Source organism: Papaver somniferum, chromosome 7 (genome assembly GCF_003573695.1).
Source record: "Papaver somniferum cultivar HN1 chromosome 7, ASM357369v1, whole genome shotgun sequence".
NCBI lineage: Eukaryota > Viridiplantae > Streptophyta > Magnoliopsida > Ranunculales > Papaveraceae > Papaver > Papaver somniferum.
In genome coordinates this window covers 203,828,929-203,846,464 of record NC_039364.1, presented here as the reverse complement: position 1 = coordinate 203,846,464, position 17,536 = coordinate 203,828,929, and the positions used below count along the sequence as shown (strand labels likewise).

Here is a 17,536-nt window from a genome sequence, read left to right as displayed (position 1 = left end):
AGAGTTGCGGTAACCTCCCCTCTCATTGGCCGGTGAACAAAATCCTCGCTCCAGATTGGTTGAAAAGCAACTTATACCCCTACATTTCGTGACCGTTAATTATAAAATCTAATTAATTCGATCCAATGCTCCAGATTGGCCGTTAATTGTTAAAAAAAAACGGAAAATCTTTGGAAATTCCGATTATTTCCGTATTTTTATTTTTAATGCCAAATCTTGATTAAAAAAAGGAATAAAAAACAAAAAAAAGGGAGATAATCCTAGGTCTTATTAGTTTCCATGTTTTTTTTGGATGCGGTTTAAGAATAATTATATTTTTGTTAACGAATCTATAAGAACTACCAGAAAAATCTTTGTTCATTTTTATATTTAGATTTCTCCAAAGATAGTATTAATTATTTCTAGGAGTTTTCTTAAATATTTACATGGAATGATTTTGCTAATTCTGGAAGTTTTAGATTTCTTGAAATAGGTTCTTCGGTAAATATTTTAAAGAAAAAAAAGCTTTGTTCGTAGGGAAAATATATTAGTCCTGGACTTTTTTGTTCTCTCAAAATTTTCCGTCCCAAAGACAAAACCTAGCATTAATATCCTCTTTTTCTCTATTTTTCTGCAGTCCGCCTTCTTGGTTTTTGATCGATTTGTTATTGTTTGATATTTAGGTGTATGGTTTAGAAGAACAAACACTAAAAATCGATGATATATCCATGCTTCGATTTATAACAAGGTAACTTCTGTTCTTTTCTTTTTTGTGGAAGTTGGTTCTGATTATTTTTTTCATCATAATTAGTGTAGTATGATGATTATCTAATTCCATATTTGATTCTGATTAGAAGTTCATGTAATAGATGATGCTTCGATGTGCCATTGGTTTTCTGGGATAAATGTATCCCGTGCTTGGAAATCATTACATAAATGGTGCGAGTATTTATCACTTATATTTGTAGCTAAACCATTGATTATAGTTGTCGTTGATTTCATGTTCATTACCAAACATTAATATTTGATACATACCCATATTTGACACAGACCCATATTGAAATTGAGCAGGCATGGAATTGAATTGCAAGCTTTGTAATATGCCTAAAAGCTGATCATCACATTTTCTGATGTTGTTTTTGCAGGGTCTGGAGGGTATAAAAGAGCACCATTAATTAATAACAAGATAAAACACAAGCAAGGTAAGAGAATCTAAATGTAACTTGGCAAGTAATACATACAGGCAACTAAGTATGTTTCAAAATGTCTCATATGCGTGCATTTGCACTAAACATATACTTATATTAATTAGAGAAAACAATAACCTTTCCTGCATATCCATATAATACATGCTTCCAATACTGTCTCCATATACAACTTATCACTTCAGTTTCTTGAGAGTATTTGTTCAAACAATTCTTGCTTCAAAAATGTAGTGGCTAAAAATGTAGAGTATGGTATGCTTGAAATGGATGACGTATCTATTGGGGGTTCGTTAATTTGACACATGGAATTCAGATTGAGCTAAAAAGAAAAATGCTAGAATAAGGCTTTACATGGCCCCGCTAACCAGTGCTTGCCTACAAGGATACTTTTTGAGCTTTCCTGCCTGCGTACCTTTTAAGTGCTGAAACTTCTTTTATCTTAGAGAGCCGATCTGAGTAGGATGGTGATCAGGCGGCTAGGGTTTTGGTTATCTTTTTTTTTTCAGAGAGGAAAGAGTTTTTTTTAGTAATGACAAGTATTATATTGCGCATATCATGTTAAAAGTATTATATTGCGCATATCGTGTCTAAGCCACATTCACCCACTTTTCTTCAAAGGCCCTACATATCATATATGATAGATCCGCTGTAACATGTTGTTTGTTATTTTTGGGTTGCCTTCAACTTTTTCGGTGTGTATAATTGAATCAATATTTTGTCAAGCTTTCTTACTCGAATACATATAACGGGAGTGGGAACTAAGATTCCGATGGATTGGGAAATGTTGTGATTCAAATCAGAATCTAGAGAATTCGGTTCTCAAATAAAATGAGCTATCAACAAACCTTACATGTTTGATTTGTTGATATTGTGGACTAATATAATGATAAAAATATTTTTTATGGAGGCAATTTCCAATATTAGTGGAAGATGAACTAGAAAAATAAGTTTTGACGGTACTGAAAAATAAGTTTAGATAATTTTTTAATATGAACAGTTAATTTCTTATGGGTTATTATTTGTTTAAATTATATAGAATGCTGCATTAAGTCTAATTAAAGCCACGGAATAAAACAACATCTGAAACGATGCTTCAATAAAAAGTTGCCAAAAAATTGTGACGCCGTGAGGGCAGCGTGGATAAGTGGTGGTTATATTATTAGTAACGAAAATAAACGTTGTAAATTTGGCAGGTGCGGTGTGTGAGAATTCGATGAAGCTGTCAGAGAGATTATGGAAAGGGTTGCTCTTTCTTTCCACACTCTGATTACCCTCTTTCTTTTCCCATTCTGATTACCTTTCACCTTTCTTACTACAGTAACACATTTTTGTTTTTATTGCGAATCCAACTCATATTATATATTGCGTATCCAAACAAGTCTACAAATATGAAAACGCAAGCTTACTGGAAAAAAGACAATTAGAGAAATTGCGTTTCTCCAGTGATCTAATTTTTGAACTACATCAGAAGTTAGAACAAGTGTCGACATAAACATTCAACAGAATGTCATATTTCATATATACATGTCCTTCCTCTTGCTAACATTCAAGTCACGTCCACATTTTACTGAAGATGATTTGTAATCAAATTGATCAAGGAAAGATAACTATGAGCTCAAACAATGTGGGTATATAGGAATAGGAAGACCTGCAACATCATTTGTAGTAGCATGCTGATGACTTTCGCAATAGTAATTGGTGAGACAGAAAAGTGTATGCAGTAGCTTTCCTTGACCAGATAAGAAAGGATAAGAAGCATAGAACCAGAACTCCACTCCAATCTCTTCCACTAGCCCACGCCAGCAGTTGACAAAAAGCAACTCTCACATGTAATTCCAGACTATAGAAAATTTCGGGCGTTCTACCCTATACCAACTAGACTTGCTTATTGTTATACGTAGTAGTGAAATAACCTCAGCAAGGATTGCTTTGCTCTGTACGCTGTCGCTTCCTTTCAGTCTCTCTCTCCCATTTGCTTTTTAACTGCCGAGGATTTCGGTCTTTGAGGAAACCTCCCATTGAAAGTATTTTTTCCCCATGGTATCTTACCCGTTTTCATCTGTGGGACGCGTATCTACAACACAAAAAATTCATTGAACAACACTGTAAACTTATTTAAAAAAAAAAAGAATTAGAAGATAAAACAATATGAGATCATTCATACCTCTAATAATTTGAACTCATCTGGTTTCCACACATTGTATAATGGCCTCTTACGCTTACGAGTCTTAGCTTTCTGCATGAATTTAAATCAGAGATGCTTTAGTACAGCAATTAACCCAACACTATCAGAAATCAAGTTGGGACAATAAGAAAGTTAATTATGACTAATGACAGTCAAGGTTTATTAGTGCAAATACAAGATAAATCATACCTTTCTAGCCGTATTTTCATGCCTCTCGACTGTTTCGTCCATTCCCATCGCATCATCACTGTCATCATCGACATGAGGTAGTGTGGTAGGTGGCTCGAGGCTTCTATGTGCATTCCAACTTGTTGAATATGCTCCTTTGGAGCCTGCTCATGGAGAAGCATTTGATTTCATATGAAGAAGTTCATCCTGTTGACAGGAAAAAATAATAATGAGATATAACATTATATATTTGAAGTTGCAAAGAGAGTGAAATGGGTATGAAAAAGCAAAGGAATACCTTTAGCAGGCGATTCTCTTTTTGCAAGGCCTTATCCTGTTGACAGAAAAAGAAAAAAAAATAGTAACTAGTAAGAATAGCATTATATACTTGAAATTGCAAAGAGGGTAAAAGAAGTACATCTAGCTGTCAATTTTCTTCTCGTAAGGCAGTCAGGAAAAAATTATACTAACTAGTAAGAATAACATGATATACTTTAAATTACAGAGACTTGATGTGCAGGGGCCACTAATCGTGATGAACAAGGTGCCTTAATTCGAGCAATATTAGTTTCTTTGGGATACATAACAGAGTTGATGGCGAAAGCTTGGGCAATTCTGACCGGGATGCAATTGGCAAGCGACTAAAACAGTGGCATAGTAAAATATCTTTTGAGGTTTCCACCACAATCAAAAGTTTGTGATTTAGTGACAATGCTTACATTTTGATGCAGTTCACGGATTTCACCCTGGGCGACAGATATCTTGAGTTTTAACTGCTCAATTTCAGCAGACTTATCCATGCTGTAAAAGGAAAAAGAAGAAAGTCGAAATCATTTCATTTCAAAAAGGTTTTAACCTTGTTAATACCACAACCATAAATTAATGACCATAAAATATCTTCCAAAATAGTACAGATAGGAACAGTAAAACTAACCTGCATTTTCTCTCCCTTGCAATATGTTCCTCAGATAGGGTCAAAGCTTTTTTCAAGCTCTCAAGTTCTGCAGACTTATCCATGCTGTAAAAGGAAAAAAGAAGAAACTCAAATTCACTTCATTTCGAAAAGGTTTTAACCTAGTTAGTACCACACTTCAAAACCATAAAAAAATCCCCCAAAATAGTACAGAAAGGAACGGTAAAACTAACCTCCGATTTTTCTCCAGGGTAAGAGCTTTTCTCAAGCACTCAAGTTCATGGCTCTGGTTTACAGTCCCTACAATTGCCTTATTCTGAATGTTTCGAGCAAGATACGCACATGTCAAAGTGTTCAGCGTTTCTGTGATATATGAATCAGCCGGACGCACACAAGCTGTAATCAAAATATACTAATAAGAATCAAAAGCGTTGAGTCACTCATGACCCAAACAAGCATAACTCAAGAGCTTTCAAACCAGAACTTACCAATCATCACTGTCTTGATATTTCCATCAAGAGAGTCCTACAAAACAGGCACAAATTTACAGGGAATGATTAATAAACTTCATTTTAACAACCACGTAAAAAAGAAAACCTAAAATATTGTGTAAAAAAAAAGACCAAGAAATTAATCCTCTTGCCTTCAGTAATTGTGTTAACTTGCTGTTATGGTAAGGAACATGGCCTCCTTCCTTCCTCTTCTTGTTAACTACCAAAGCAATAATCACTTGTTCAAGAGCCAGTATTCCTTTATTAATGGGAATCCCTATAACAACATAGACTTAGTGAGTAGACATCTAAAAAAACTAGCTACTGCTGCCTTGAGTAATTGAGGTATAAATTTAAAAAACTGTAACTACCTTCTCCATCTGCTCCACTTTTATTCATAGATCCAGAACCTGCAAGGTCCACAAACTGTAGCTTCGCACTCAAGATACCATCACCAGGGATACGCGTGCTTCTCCTTTGTTCCATTGAGATTGTAAAGATGGCATGTGAGCGGCTATAAATAACACACGTAGAAATGCAGTAAAAGATTAGTGAACCTTTCAAGAGACAAGATTCAAGAGTAACCGGAAATGTACAACTGTTACCTACACCAATGAAAATACTAAAGCTTATACTCCATGATCAGATATAAGTCGATACCTAGATTGGCTGTTCATATTTGTACTTCCAGTAGCGCGTTTTAATGAACCTTGGGACAAAAACGATGCCATCTGCTGTTTTGTTCTGACTTCTACCGCTGCAGCATCAGGAACAGTGAACAGCCCTTCTTCTAGTTCTCGAATTGGGATAGGCTTTTTTGCAGCTACCTTTGCCACAGTCCTTTTGCCCTTGCCAGAATTTGGATCTAACAAATCAATGACTTCTTCTCTGAATATCTGTGATAAGATTAAAACTACTCAATTAAAACATATTCATGTACGGTCATATTCATAAGATAACCATTCCAATCCTTTACGGTATAAATAATAAGCTAACCTCGATAAAAGAAACTCTTATTAGAAATTCCTTGGCTTCTTTTTTCTCCTCAATCTTAGAAAAAATGGAATTCATCACCTGTGGGATAATACCACCGGTACTTCCATCTCCAGTGTAGTTGGTCCCCATGGTATAGGTCTTGCCTGATCCAGTCTAAATCAATACACAAACACAAAATAATGCATCAATGATCAGAGAAAAGAACACGGCTAGAAATTTAAGACCAGAGTTATAGAAAAAGGAAATCACACTTGTCCATGGGCCAGAACTGTTGCATTATAGCCATCAAAGAGAGCATCAACCAATGGAGCCACACAATCACCATAAATCGAAATCGGGGAAGAAGCCTTATTTCCATAAACATGATGTAATGTAAAAGAATGTGTTCCGATTTTAACCTATAATTAAACATAAACACATAAAATTACTAAGAAACTTGATGAAATAAATGTTTTCTACACACCACAGCACAAAGCATACAAAATTTATCAGAAAATTATACCTGAGGCTCTCCAGGAATAAAAGCAACACAATTCTTACAACCTTTTAAGACCTCTTCATCACTCAACGGTCTAACATTCACAGCAACTTTTACAATACCCATTTGTCAAATTTTCGCAAACCCTAATAGCAAAATGTTAAAATCTCTGTAAGTTTCACATAGATTATCCTCAATCAAAGATCAATTGGTTATTTGAATTCAAAAGGAACAGAGATATGAACCTTAAACACAATAAATCATTAGAAAAATACAGATTTGACGGTGAAATCAGCTACTATGATTTCATATCGAAAACCTAAAAAAAAATGTTTTCAAATTTCAAAATAAATTTCAAAAATAAATTAAACTACAGATTTAAGATTACCTAGAGAGAGGGGGGAGGGGAGCGGAAAGAGATTAAACAACGAAGGGATTGGATAATGGAGGTAAATGAGTTGCTGAAGAACGAGGGCTTTCTTGTTAAGTTTCTCTGTGTGTTCGTCGTGATGGTGGTGGTAACGGGGGAGAAGTAAATATCAATGTTTGAAGAAAAGGGGGGTGTCCCAAAAGAAGGCTGAGATTATTTCTAAGCTGGACGGTTGAGATTACGTCGTGGCCTAGCTTACTAGATTAAGCTGCTAGATAGCTAATCTATTTGTTAACACTAGTTCTCTCCTAACAGTTGCTCGCAGGTGAACTAGCAGCTAGATAGTTACGCTGAATCATCTAGCGCTGAGAAAACCACCTTTTCGCGGAATGGTTCAGCGTTGGGCGATTTGAGTCAAATCAGATTGTTGAGATTTAAAGCGTTGTACCGTTCATTGTCAACGCTGAACGTTCAGCGTTGGGCGGTAGTCCCAGCTGACTTGGACTGCTAGTCTAGCTGCTAGATTAGCACTCCCATAAGACTTAAGTGGTTTTCCTAGCTGACGTGGGTTGCAAATCTGGCTGCTAAATTAGCACCCCATAAGACTTAGCCTAACTCTGACCTTTATGTCATGGCCTCAGCCTAACTGACTCTATGGCTGACAAACACCGTGTTAAACATGCAACCGGTCCATAGGCGCGTTTTTTTTTTTGAAGCATGAAAAAAACATAAGAACAAGCCTAGAAAGCTATTAGAGGTGTGTATCCCGTAATCACTGAGTCATTTGATATAATTTGGCTGATAAAATGCGGGATTGCCTGATTTCGTATTGTTCATGAGAAGTTTCTTGTCTGGCTTCCGTCTCCTGCATAGTTTGCTAAACCATCTGCTGCTTGATTCCCTTCTCTATAATTGTGTTGTATAGCACAATAAGGGATGTATCGCATTCTCTGTTTTATTTCAGTAATCATTTTTGCAATATACCACGGAACTTCAGCCTCCATTTTTATGAAGCGCATCAGATTATCCGACCCCGTCTCAAAGATAACTTTTGGCTATTGTCTCTCCGTTGATGTCCTTGATCCCAACAGAGTTGCACATGTTTCAACTATTAGCGTCGTAATTATTCCTAGAGCCTGCGGGAGAGCTATCACAGTTTGAGCACTTGAATCCCTGCAAATAAAACTGATGTGGATTATAGATAGTGGTAAAAAGAGTTTCGTTTCTCATATTTGTGAAGGAATTTTTAGACTTAAATTCAAAAACTAAAATTGAAAACTCACTAATAATTATAGCAAACTCAGACAAAAATGATATCAATATTAAAAGAACACTGAAACTAATATTCCACTATTTTCCAAGTTCAAAGTGATTAATACAATATTCATATTTATGCAATTTTGCGTTTAATTTGCTTCTAAACTATTGCAACAAGTAGATTTTTTAAATAACAAGTGTAAATCCAAAGTGTAAAGCATCAAAAACCTATGGCTAAGCATGCTCTATCAAAAGAAATAACAATTGCTTGACAAAAATCATTCAAACAATTTCCATTCAAGGCAAATAATCATAAAATAATTGCAATAAATAAATTAATAAGAATACACCACTTTTTATTGGAAAAATAGCTTCCTCTGTCGCCTCAGCAAAGGGGTTTAGCTCCTCATATCATGTTCTCAAAATATATGTTTATAGCTCGAAAGTGTACAAGGAGGTGAAAAAGTAATAACACAAACAATTTGCAACAATGGGAATTTGTTGCAGAATCTCTATTACAAAGAGGAAACAGTGGCTAAAGACCTAATGCAACCGTTGTTGATAAACGATATATAGCTTCTGATATTGAATAAACGATAAGTACTGCGACAGATCCTGTGCGTCTAATGTTCTTCGTGTTCTTGATATTGCAGCAGCAGGAATAATTCTTCAAATCATGATTTCATCTCTCTGTTCTCTTCTAAACTTCCCCAGAGTGCACCTCGTCCCTTCTGTGACTCCCTAGCATCATATATATACATCACAACTCGATAAAATCTTCACGAAATCTTCTCTTTCTTTTCCCAAAAGTTATGGGATTTTCTTCTTTCCTGCTTCTTCTCACGCGTCATCCGTGATTATCCAATCTCCCTAGAAGATATATAGTCAAAACCTACGGTAGTTGACCCATGTGTCTCAGATAACTTTCAAATCATCAAAGACTTCCAATAATATTTCAACCTTCCCTGTTTTATACAAACTCGATGAAAACTTCCTTTTTTATGTTTCTACGCGTCTCCGAGTGATTACTCATTCCAAAGATAGAGGGAAATCTTAATTAGCAAAGATATCCTCCCCAATCTCCCACGTAATAGAATCAAAAGCTACCCGAGAATATATGCAACTCTGTTTTGTAAAGGAAAGAAACCTCTCGTTTTTCCCGTTTTTGTAAGACATATCATGCATGTTTGATCTTCACAGGCCTTCACCAATCCAAACCAGTTAAGAAATCTGAAAGAAACATGCTTAAAATCAATTCAGGAAATTCGTCGGTCACTGAACTGCTTTCCCGCCAAAACTACGATGTTGAAATGGAAGAAAAATATCGCCCCCTATTCAGAATAGGGGTGCCTTTAGCAGCTGCCTTGGGGTGCCCCTGAAAGTGCCCCTTATCTGAAATGTGGGTGCCAATAACAAATCCGGGTGCCTTTAACAACTTTTCGAGCCGATTTTTCCAAAAAAAATTATTTCCCTAAAATACCTACACATACATAAAACATCATAATAAGTATAAAAATGAGCACTATCAATATATAGAATCGACATAAAAATGTGTCTATCAAAAACCTGCTCCCGTCATTCTTGGATGTCCCTAGCAGCTCCATCCGTGTTAATCTTTAACCAGTATGGTTGCGGTTTGGTCCAGCCTGCTAATATCATTTTTATTGCTATAATATTTGTTGGAATGGCTCTGGATGGTAGGTCCCAGGTAAAACTGCGGGCAAAACATTTTTTGCCCATTCAAATTCTTGTTGTTGCTTCAAGGTGTGTGTCAGGATATTGTCCGAGGGTGTTGTTAGAGCATAGCTCGGTCGACCTCGCATGCGTTGCTATCTCAAGCATGTTTGTCAATGTTAGTGATCAAAACTATAAGTCTTGATTTCTATCCTACATAGCTAAGTCTCGGACTAGGATAGAAAAGTGTAGTTGAGCTCAAAGACTTCATGGCGATTCATCATACAACGACGAAGATCTACTCAAGGAACCGTGGAACTTCATCAACGAAAATGTATGTGGAGACTTGAACTTATCTATCACTCAAAAGTCTATCTCTTTTATCTCCTACTTCTTATGAGACAAAAGTCGTATACTATATAGACTGGATCATACACATTTGATATTTCGAGCCGAGTATATCTCGCCTATCTATATCTCGAAATCATGTGTTGGTAAAGCGTTTCGTTTTGATCAAGTTTATCTTCACCTAGTGACGAAAGTCATGAAAAGTTTCAATTACTTTGAGAATTGCTTTGACGCGAAGTGGTCTCTTATTCCTTGAACCAAAGTCCGCGTACTTTGCTGCTCGGGAAACCGGAACAGAGTCCGCGAACCCAGTCCGCGTACAGTCGGAGGTTCTCTTCCCGATAATATTTGTAAACTTTTACAAACTTATTCTGGGTACTTGAGTCCGCGTACCTGGTCAGCGTACTTAGGTTGGTTATTTTCTAAAAACGATTATTCGAGAACTTATACTTATATTAACTAAGGAATGCAAGTTTGCAAACCGTGGATATAAAGTTCATCAATCGATTCGAGTGAATCAAATCGTTTTTTCTTCGATTGTGTCTTGTATACTTCTATAAGATCTAAGCAATTGAACAACTCTCTAACTAGTTCATTTGAGTCATTTGAACTAGTTATGGTGAAGAAGAACATGGTTGATATGAAACTGCTCATATGGTAACCATTTGGTTAACTATTGTTGAACCAATAAATGTACAAGTTTGGTTACGGTTACACAAACCTAAAACGTGCATTTCATTTGTGTGTAACAAGCTAAGTTTTCGATCTAACGGTTGAAAGATATTAGCTTGAATCTAATCAGGTTTTCATCTAACGGTGAATATTGAATGCTTTGTTACTAAGCTAACATTGATTGCAAATCCTGATTTGAAAGGTTATATAAGGGAGAACTCTAGCAACTGGGAAACCTAATCCCCACACCTACTGTATGATACTAGTTGTATAAGCTAGAGTGGATTCTCCTTTAACCTTAGGTTTCTACCGATACCCTGTAGGTTAACGACTTGAAGACTTCATTGGGATTGTGAAGCCAGACCGATACTACTTTCTTGTAGTTGTGTGATCTGATCTTGTTGTTTCTATCGTATTGAGTACAATCGTAACGACTGGCTTGAGATTGATATCTCCGATAGGCAAGATATAAAAGTAATCACAAACATCTTCGTCTCATCGTTTGTGATTCCACAATATCTTCTTTTTCCGCATCGATAAAGATTATTGTGAGGTAATTGATAATACTAGGTTGTTCTTCGGGAATATAAGTCCGGGTTATCAATTGGTTCCTGTTCGCCTTGATTTATCAAAAGACGAAACAAAACTCGTAGGTATTTCTGTGGGAGACAAATTTATCTATTACCGTGGACTTTTCTGCGTGATACAGATTTGTTTATTAAAGTCTTCGACTTTGGGGCATAGCGACTCTTAGTTATGCGTGAGATCAGCTAAGGGAATCAAGTGTGTAGTATCCTGCTGGGATCAGAGACGTAAGAGCATAATTGTACCTTGGATCAATGTGAGATTGATTGGGTTCAACTACAGTCCAGACCGAAGTTAGTTTCTAGTAGGCTAGTGTCTGTAGCGGCTTAATGCAGTGTGTGTTCAATCTGGACTAGGTCCCGGGGTTTTTCTGCATTTGCTGGTTCTCATGTGTTTTGACACAGGGTCTAGGAATCAAAAGAATCTTCTCTCTAGTAACATCAAAAGGAAGATAGAAAGCTATGACAACCCTGATTATCATCATTACTTTGATTATATCACTCGAACTGCTCACAAATATCAACCAGAAATGTTGCATGAGGATTCCTCTGGACATCATGCCTCTTGGTAACAAGCGTGGCACCACGCCATTTGTATATATCTTAAGATGGGGCAAGAAATGGTTGATTTTTGTACATTTGGGTTGAAATGTTGTTATATCCTTCTTGGAGTTTCGAATAGAGCTTTCTACTGCATTCCGTCTTCTCCCAGAAATGCAAACCCATTAGTGGGGCATATAAAGAAGAAAATAGAGTTTCGAATTGTGTTGTCACGGGATGCACAACCTTGATGTGCGAACATCAAAGAAAATCCCACATTTCCTTTGTGGGTCGTGGTTCATAAACGGGTCCAAGCCCATTAGTGGGCATATAAAGAAGAAGTACGCGCACCTTCTTCCTCATTCCATCAGTCCGCGTACGTGAACTTTCTAGGGTTCATGATTTTTCTCCATTAAATCTTCCTTGGAGGAAAATAAAAGAAAGGGGTAGTCAAAGTTCATTCCAAGTAAGGGGAATTATCTATTTGACGGTGTTGCACGATCATTGTGTGGCATGACATGCGGCTTTGACGGTGTTGCACGATCATTGCGGGGCATGGCTTGCGGCTTTGACGGTGTTGCACGATCATTGCGCGACTTTGGAAAGGCCGCTGCAACGTACGGCCTCGGGAGCTGGTTGATCACTGTCGTAGGCGTCAAAAATAATTACACTTTCTTACTATTCAAAATACATAATGAAGCAAGGGGAAAGAAAGGATCGTTCCCACAGAGAGGACTAGGTTGTCAATATGTTTTGGTATCTTAAGCAAACAACGGGGGGATGTTTTGTTTTTATGAAAATTAAAATAAAATAAAAGCAAACAAAGAAATAAACAAGCAAATCAATAAGATGAGAATATTGGTTAAGGATTTTGTTTCATTCACTAACATGTTCTTGTCTTAATAACTAGAATTGATATTTAATCTCTCATTATCAAAAGCCCTAAGATATCTAGTCGAAAGAATATCCCGCAATTTCCTGATTTCATCACACATACATGTAAAACGATGCAAGTATGAATTCTACCAAAAGAATAACCTAACGCCTTGCGCTAATCAAGTTCAATTCCCATGGAGCACTAATATTCATGAAATTAGGTTAATCAATGCAATTAAAATACATTGCGCAAACAATTCGAACAAAGGTCATGGTTCACATAAGACTATAAGGATATATATCACTACAACCTACAATCATATTTATGCTACTTGTGTTCAAGAATTATCGCTCGATGAAAAATCCTAAACTAGCTATAGATATGAATATGAGTTCTACCTATTTGCAACTTGACAAAACCAATACTCAAATCATGTTGCAATACATCAATCATGCAACTATATTTTCAGAGAATCATGAACGATAAATATGAGACAAAACTAATATATTGAATCAAAGAATCATGTTATGTGAAATCCAACTCAAACCTTAAACCAATAAGAAAAACTAGCTCATATTTATGGAGTTCATAACAAGAAGAAAAAGAAAAGCTTTCATATTTCTAAATCCTAGAACAAAAGTAGAAGAAGAGATAATCATCTATGTGTAAAGTAATATCCCTTTTATATACTCTCCATTTAGGTCGCACCCTTCTGCCAAAAAAAACAATCCAATACCTTCATGGGCTAGCATGTGGCACTAGAGCCCAGCCCAGATTCTAACTGAGTCAGATACTGGATCGGTGAGCCAACTCGCCGTACTCCGATTCTGGCAGAATTTCCTATGTTTCTGGGTGATTTCAGTTTTCCCCTGTAATGATAACCTAACATACATCTAACCAATTATGCCCCAGATTCTCCCCTGCAACATTAATATCACTTCCTCCAGCTCCTTCTTACAAGCAGCTACTCCAACTCTTTACTGCGACAACTTCATCCTAACATGCATCTATTCATTCATTCATTCATTCTTCACAACTCAGGTCAACTCCACAAATTCATCCATGTACTAACTTTGTATCACAACCCAGACTCCATTGTCTTCTTGCCACGACTTCCTTGTAGCTCCAATTCCACCACTGCATTGGCTTACACAACTGCAACTCAGCTTTCTCAGTCATTTATCACCTGCAACAAGCTCACTCCAATTCAGTTCAAGTCCATAACCATCTACACATAGACTCACAACTGCACCTTCACAAGCTCTGAATTTTGGTTGTTGTATTCACGGCACTTGTAGCTCATCTCCCTACCTTGCAATGTCAGCAACAACAAATCCTTTCTTGTTCTTCAGCTCTGCCTCCTAACTGTATTTCAATACCACCAATTGCAACTCTACCAATTCAAATTCAAGTAGCTGCAGCTCAACACAACCACGACTCTCTCTCTGTAATACCCATTTCAGCTTCTTGGCATCAACAACACAATACCCATTTGCAGTAACATCAGTTCAATCCACACACAGCAACACATCACGACTTCAGTTCAAACCCACTCTTTATCTTGAGTTGGACTTTCCGGAAATATCAAATTCCGACCACAACCCTACTGCATAAGAACCCTGATCTCACCATTTTCTTACTGGCAACATCAACAATCAAGCACAGACAAATCTTGTCTTCGAATTCATCTTATTCTTTAACCAGAACCCATTTCCACTTAACAATTCCAGATCCCCTTTCTGCAACTCCATTCACTAGTAGAGTCATTTCCTTCTGAATCTCATCAATTACCCCGTCAAATTGCCACCAAGATCGAAATCATCTTAAACCCTAACTTAATTTCATGGGTTTCATCATCTTCTTGAGTTAGCTGCATCATATTCATCTTCTCGATTCAAACCCATCTCCTGATTCTTTGAAACCCTAACTGAATTTCTAGTTGAATCTTCAAATTCAGACACCAACCCAACTTCTAATTTTTCACTAACCCTGAAACACCCATCAAATTCTTCTTTACCAGCGATCACCAGATTCACCATGGAGGCAACAGTTCCCACCCTCAGAAACCACCATCATCATTGTCACGATCTCAATTCTAAAACCCCTCATCATTTCTCTTTCACAGCAGCTCCGTAATGGAACAAAGAATAAGAAGAAAATGTTCTTCTCTATTCTAGAATCAAGGTTTGGGTGGCAGTCCCTTAACTTCAGCCGGTCTGTTTTTAGTGATGCTGTAGGAACTTCAGCTGGTTGGCCCTTAACTTCAGTTGGGATCCAAATATCTATTGCCTGCAAAATGGCCATTGTGCTCTTTTGTGCCTATTTCTTCGTATTTTGCTCAAATGACTCTATAGTACCTAACTAACTCAAAAGCACACATAAGATACATAATTTACATGAAAAACTCGCAAAGAAAGTATAAACAATAGATATAAATGTAGGTATTTATCACACCTATCAAATTCCCCCACACTTAGACTTTGCTAGTCCTCGAGCAAATCAAACAAAAGTAATTCTAAATCATACATACAACTCCGTCTCGTCGAGGATACGGTTACTCTTAACATGAATAACAGGCCTTTAAACCTCTAGGTGTTCCTAGTGGACGAGTTTTAGTCTCGTGAAGGTTTACAAGAGGTATACCTACAAAACCTATATTTCTAACTCCAGCCACCTGTGAAAATTTAAGAATAACACTAAATATTTTTATTAATTGGCATACTATCAATGATTACAAGAGGAAGTACCCACTTTCAAATCCAATTCATAAATTAGTAATACAGCTTTTTCAGAAAGTCGAACACAACCACAATACTCGGAATCGAATCAACCACAATCACATGAAAAGATTAAGAAGATGGATATAAAAAGTAGATGGTCGCGGACTGTTGACTAAGGTGAACGGTGTTTCCCATATCTGTCTGAAGGTCACTGCCAAAACAAACCTAAAAATCCTATTGGATTGAGCTACTGGTCTGAATTCTAATTTCAACACAGCTGGCATATACAAGGGAACCAACGGTCGACAAACTTAATTCTAGATCAATTCACTGGCATATACAAGGGAACCGGTAATCGATTTTATTCAACACAATAATATTTTTTTTTTTTAAATCAACAACATGATTGGATCTTTTTGAATCCAAGCGAATGATTCTTGTCAGTAGATTACATGGTAATTCCCATGGATCCTGCATTCCACGCTTGCTTAGGCGACGGAGACAGGGAGAACACACACATATTGCTATCCAAGTGTCAATCTTTTTTTATATGTACACCGTTTGGTCAAATTGGTCTGTTTTTTTTTTGTAGTAACTCAATCACTCTATTTCATCCTAGCAGCGATAACAATTCGATGCTGGTGCCCCACCAAATCACTTAGAGAAACAATATATAAATATGAAAAAATAAAAATAGAACGTGATATGGTGACATTCCGAGATATGGTGAAAACTAACATGTTATTTATTCTTATATTTTGTTCGTTTTCATATGAATAGAATCTACTAATGGGTTCCTCAACTCATACAACTACGATGTTTCCATTAGTGTAAGGCACAAGTTGCTAGACTTTTTTTTTCTTAACAAGGCTAAAAACTCTATATGCAAAAGACTCCCCCACACTTAAACTTCACATTGTCCTCAATGTAAATCAAAGTAAAGTTCAAGATGGGAAATTAACAACATGATATATATACACAATAAGAAAATAAAATGCATATTAAAAACTCATACTCCAACTCATAGCTATTTATGAACAATAGAGGATAAACACTAAACAAGCTATTTAGTTGGCATCGAATCCCAACTCAGCCAATATATATACCTCATCGTCAAGAAGAAAAAATTCCATCTACTTAGAAAGGCTAGTGTTTATTCTAAATTGTTCAAAAATCTCTAAAAATTGGAGTTTTGATATACAAATATCCAAAATAAGAAAATAAAGATAAAAGACTTGAGAAATAAAAAGATAGAGATAGATACACAAAACCAGTGGGTTGCCTCCGATTTAGCGCTTGGTTTAAAGTCGTCATCCCTACTTGCAAGACGGATTCTCCATACACCAATAATCGGAAAAGTTGGGGATCCACCCATAGCACCTGTTTTTCAAACACTAGCTTTGCACACATATTAGTAATATAAAACAGAAACGAAGCTATTAACCGATAAAAGTTTCCCCCACACTTATTCTTGTCCACACTTGGAAGTGTATAAAGAATATAGAAGTCAGGGACTACCACGGTTTCTTGTTCCAAAACCTGCATAGTATGAGAATCAAGTATTTCTAGTGGCGGAAATCGAGAAACAAAGTCATTAAACAATATTCTCGAAGCACATACATTCAAACCAATAAGAGGTAAAGTAGAAGAAACAATATGCAAAGGGTTAGACAAACCTCGCACAATCTCTTGTAGCACGGAATCCTCTTCATCCTTGAAAAATTCAACTGAATTATTCACCTCTTGTATATCGTGGTCCTCTATCAAACCTTGCAACCATTCTTCGTCCGTTTCTGCCTTAACCAAAATCTCGGCATCAACATATTCATTACAATTCTTTGCAAGCTCAATTGGGTCTTCCACAATATTGGTCAAATCGGTTTCATTCTCAACACACTCCTCTTTGCAAGGTACATACTCCACTGCGGATTCAAGTCTCACCATAAGGAACTTTTTTAAAGCACTCATTTCATCATCCTCAAGCTCTACCTTTTGAATAGGTTCTTGATCGTTATAAAGATCAATGCTCGAGTAAGCTACACTAGTGTCATCATATTCCTTTTCATCTTCACCTTGATC

General features: G+C 36.6%; 1 protein-coding gene and 1 long non-coding RNA gene across 4 annotated transcripts; one reads left to right on the top strand and one right to left on the bottom strand.

The window, feature by feature from the left end:
* Positions 1 to 413: 413 nt before the first annotated feature.
* On the top strand, positions 414 to 1,906 carry LOC113299410. Of its 2 annotated transcripts, XR_003334871.1 has the most exons (4): positions 414 to 727; positions 849 to 918; positions 1,125 to 1,181; positions 1,416 to 1,906. It is a non-coding gene; the product is annotated as an uncharacterized LOC113299410 (long non-coding RNA). The 2 variants fall into 2 exon arrangements; XR_003334870.1 differs by having other exon boundaries at positions 1,125 to 1,906.
* A 684-nt stretch (positions 1,907 to 2,590) lies between these two features.
* Positions 2,591 to 6,939, bottom strand: LOC113299409 (kinesin-like protein KIN-4C). Of its 2 annotated transcripts, XM_026548431.1 has the most exons (15): positions 6,804 to 6,939; positions 6,440 to 6,561; positions 6,189 to 6,335; positions 5,938 to 6,090; positions 5,602 to 5,837; positions 5,313 to 5,455; positions 5,094 to 5,218; positions 4,939 to 4,975; positions 4,684 to 4,846; positions 4,472 to 4,555; positions 4,257 to 4,338; positions 3,836 to 3,871; positions 3,559 to 3,744; positions 3,349 to 3,420; positions 2,591 to 3,258 (listed from the first exon to the last, which is right to left on the bottom strand). In XM_026548431.1, exons 2-13 carry the CDS (start codon positions 6,539 to 6,541, stop codon positions 3,706 to 3,708), a joined length of 1,347 nt encoding a protein of 448 aa, XP_026404216.1. In that variant the 5' UTR covers positions 6,542 to 6,561; positions 6,804 to 6,939; the 3' UTR covers positions 2,591 to 3,258; positions 3,349 to 3,420; positions 3,559 to 3,705. The 2 variants fall into 2 exon arrangements, with proteins under 2 accessions (XP_026404216.1, XP_026404217.1); XM_026548432.1 differs by lacking the exons at positions 6,189 to 6,335; positions 6,440 to 6,561 and having other exon boundaries at positions 6,804 to 6,925.
* Positions 6,940 to 17,536: the final 10,597 nt, after the last annotated feature.

Bases quoted from the DNA above. Each gene is read 5' to 3' on its own strand.
- LOC113299409 (XM_026548431.1), bottom strand. From the start codon at position 6,541: ATGGGTATTGTAAAAGTTGCTGTGAATGTTAGACCGTTGAGTGATGAA. The intron at 6,091-6,188 runs GTGTGATTTCCT...GTATTGATTTAG, and splicing joins CAGTTCTGGCCCATGGACAA to ACTGGATCAGGCAAGACCTA. The intron at 3,745-3,835 runs GTATTCCTTTGC...TCCTGTCAACAG, and splicing joins AAGAGAATCGCCTGCTAAAG to GATGAACTTCTTCATATGAA.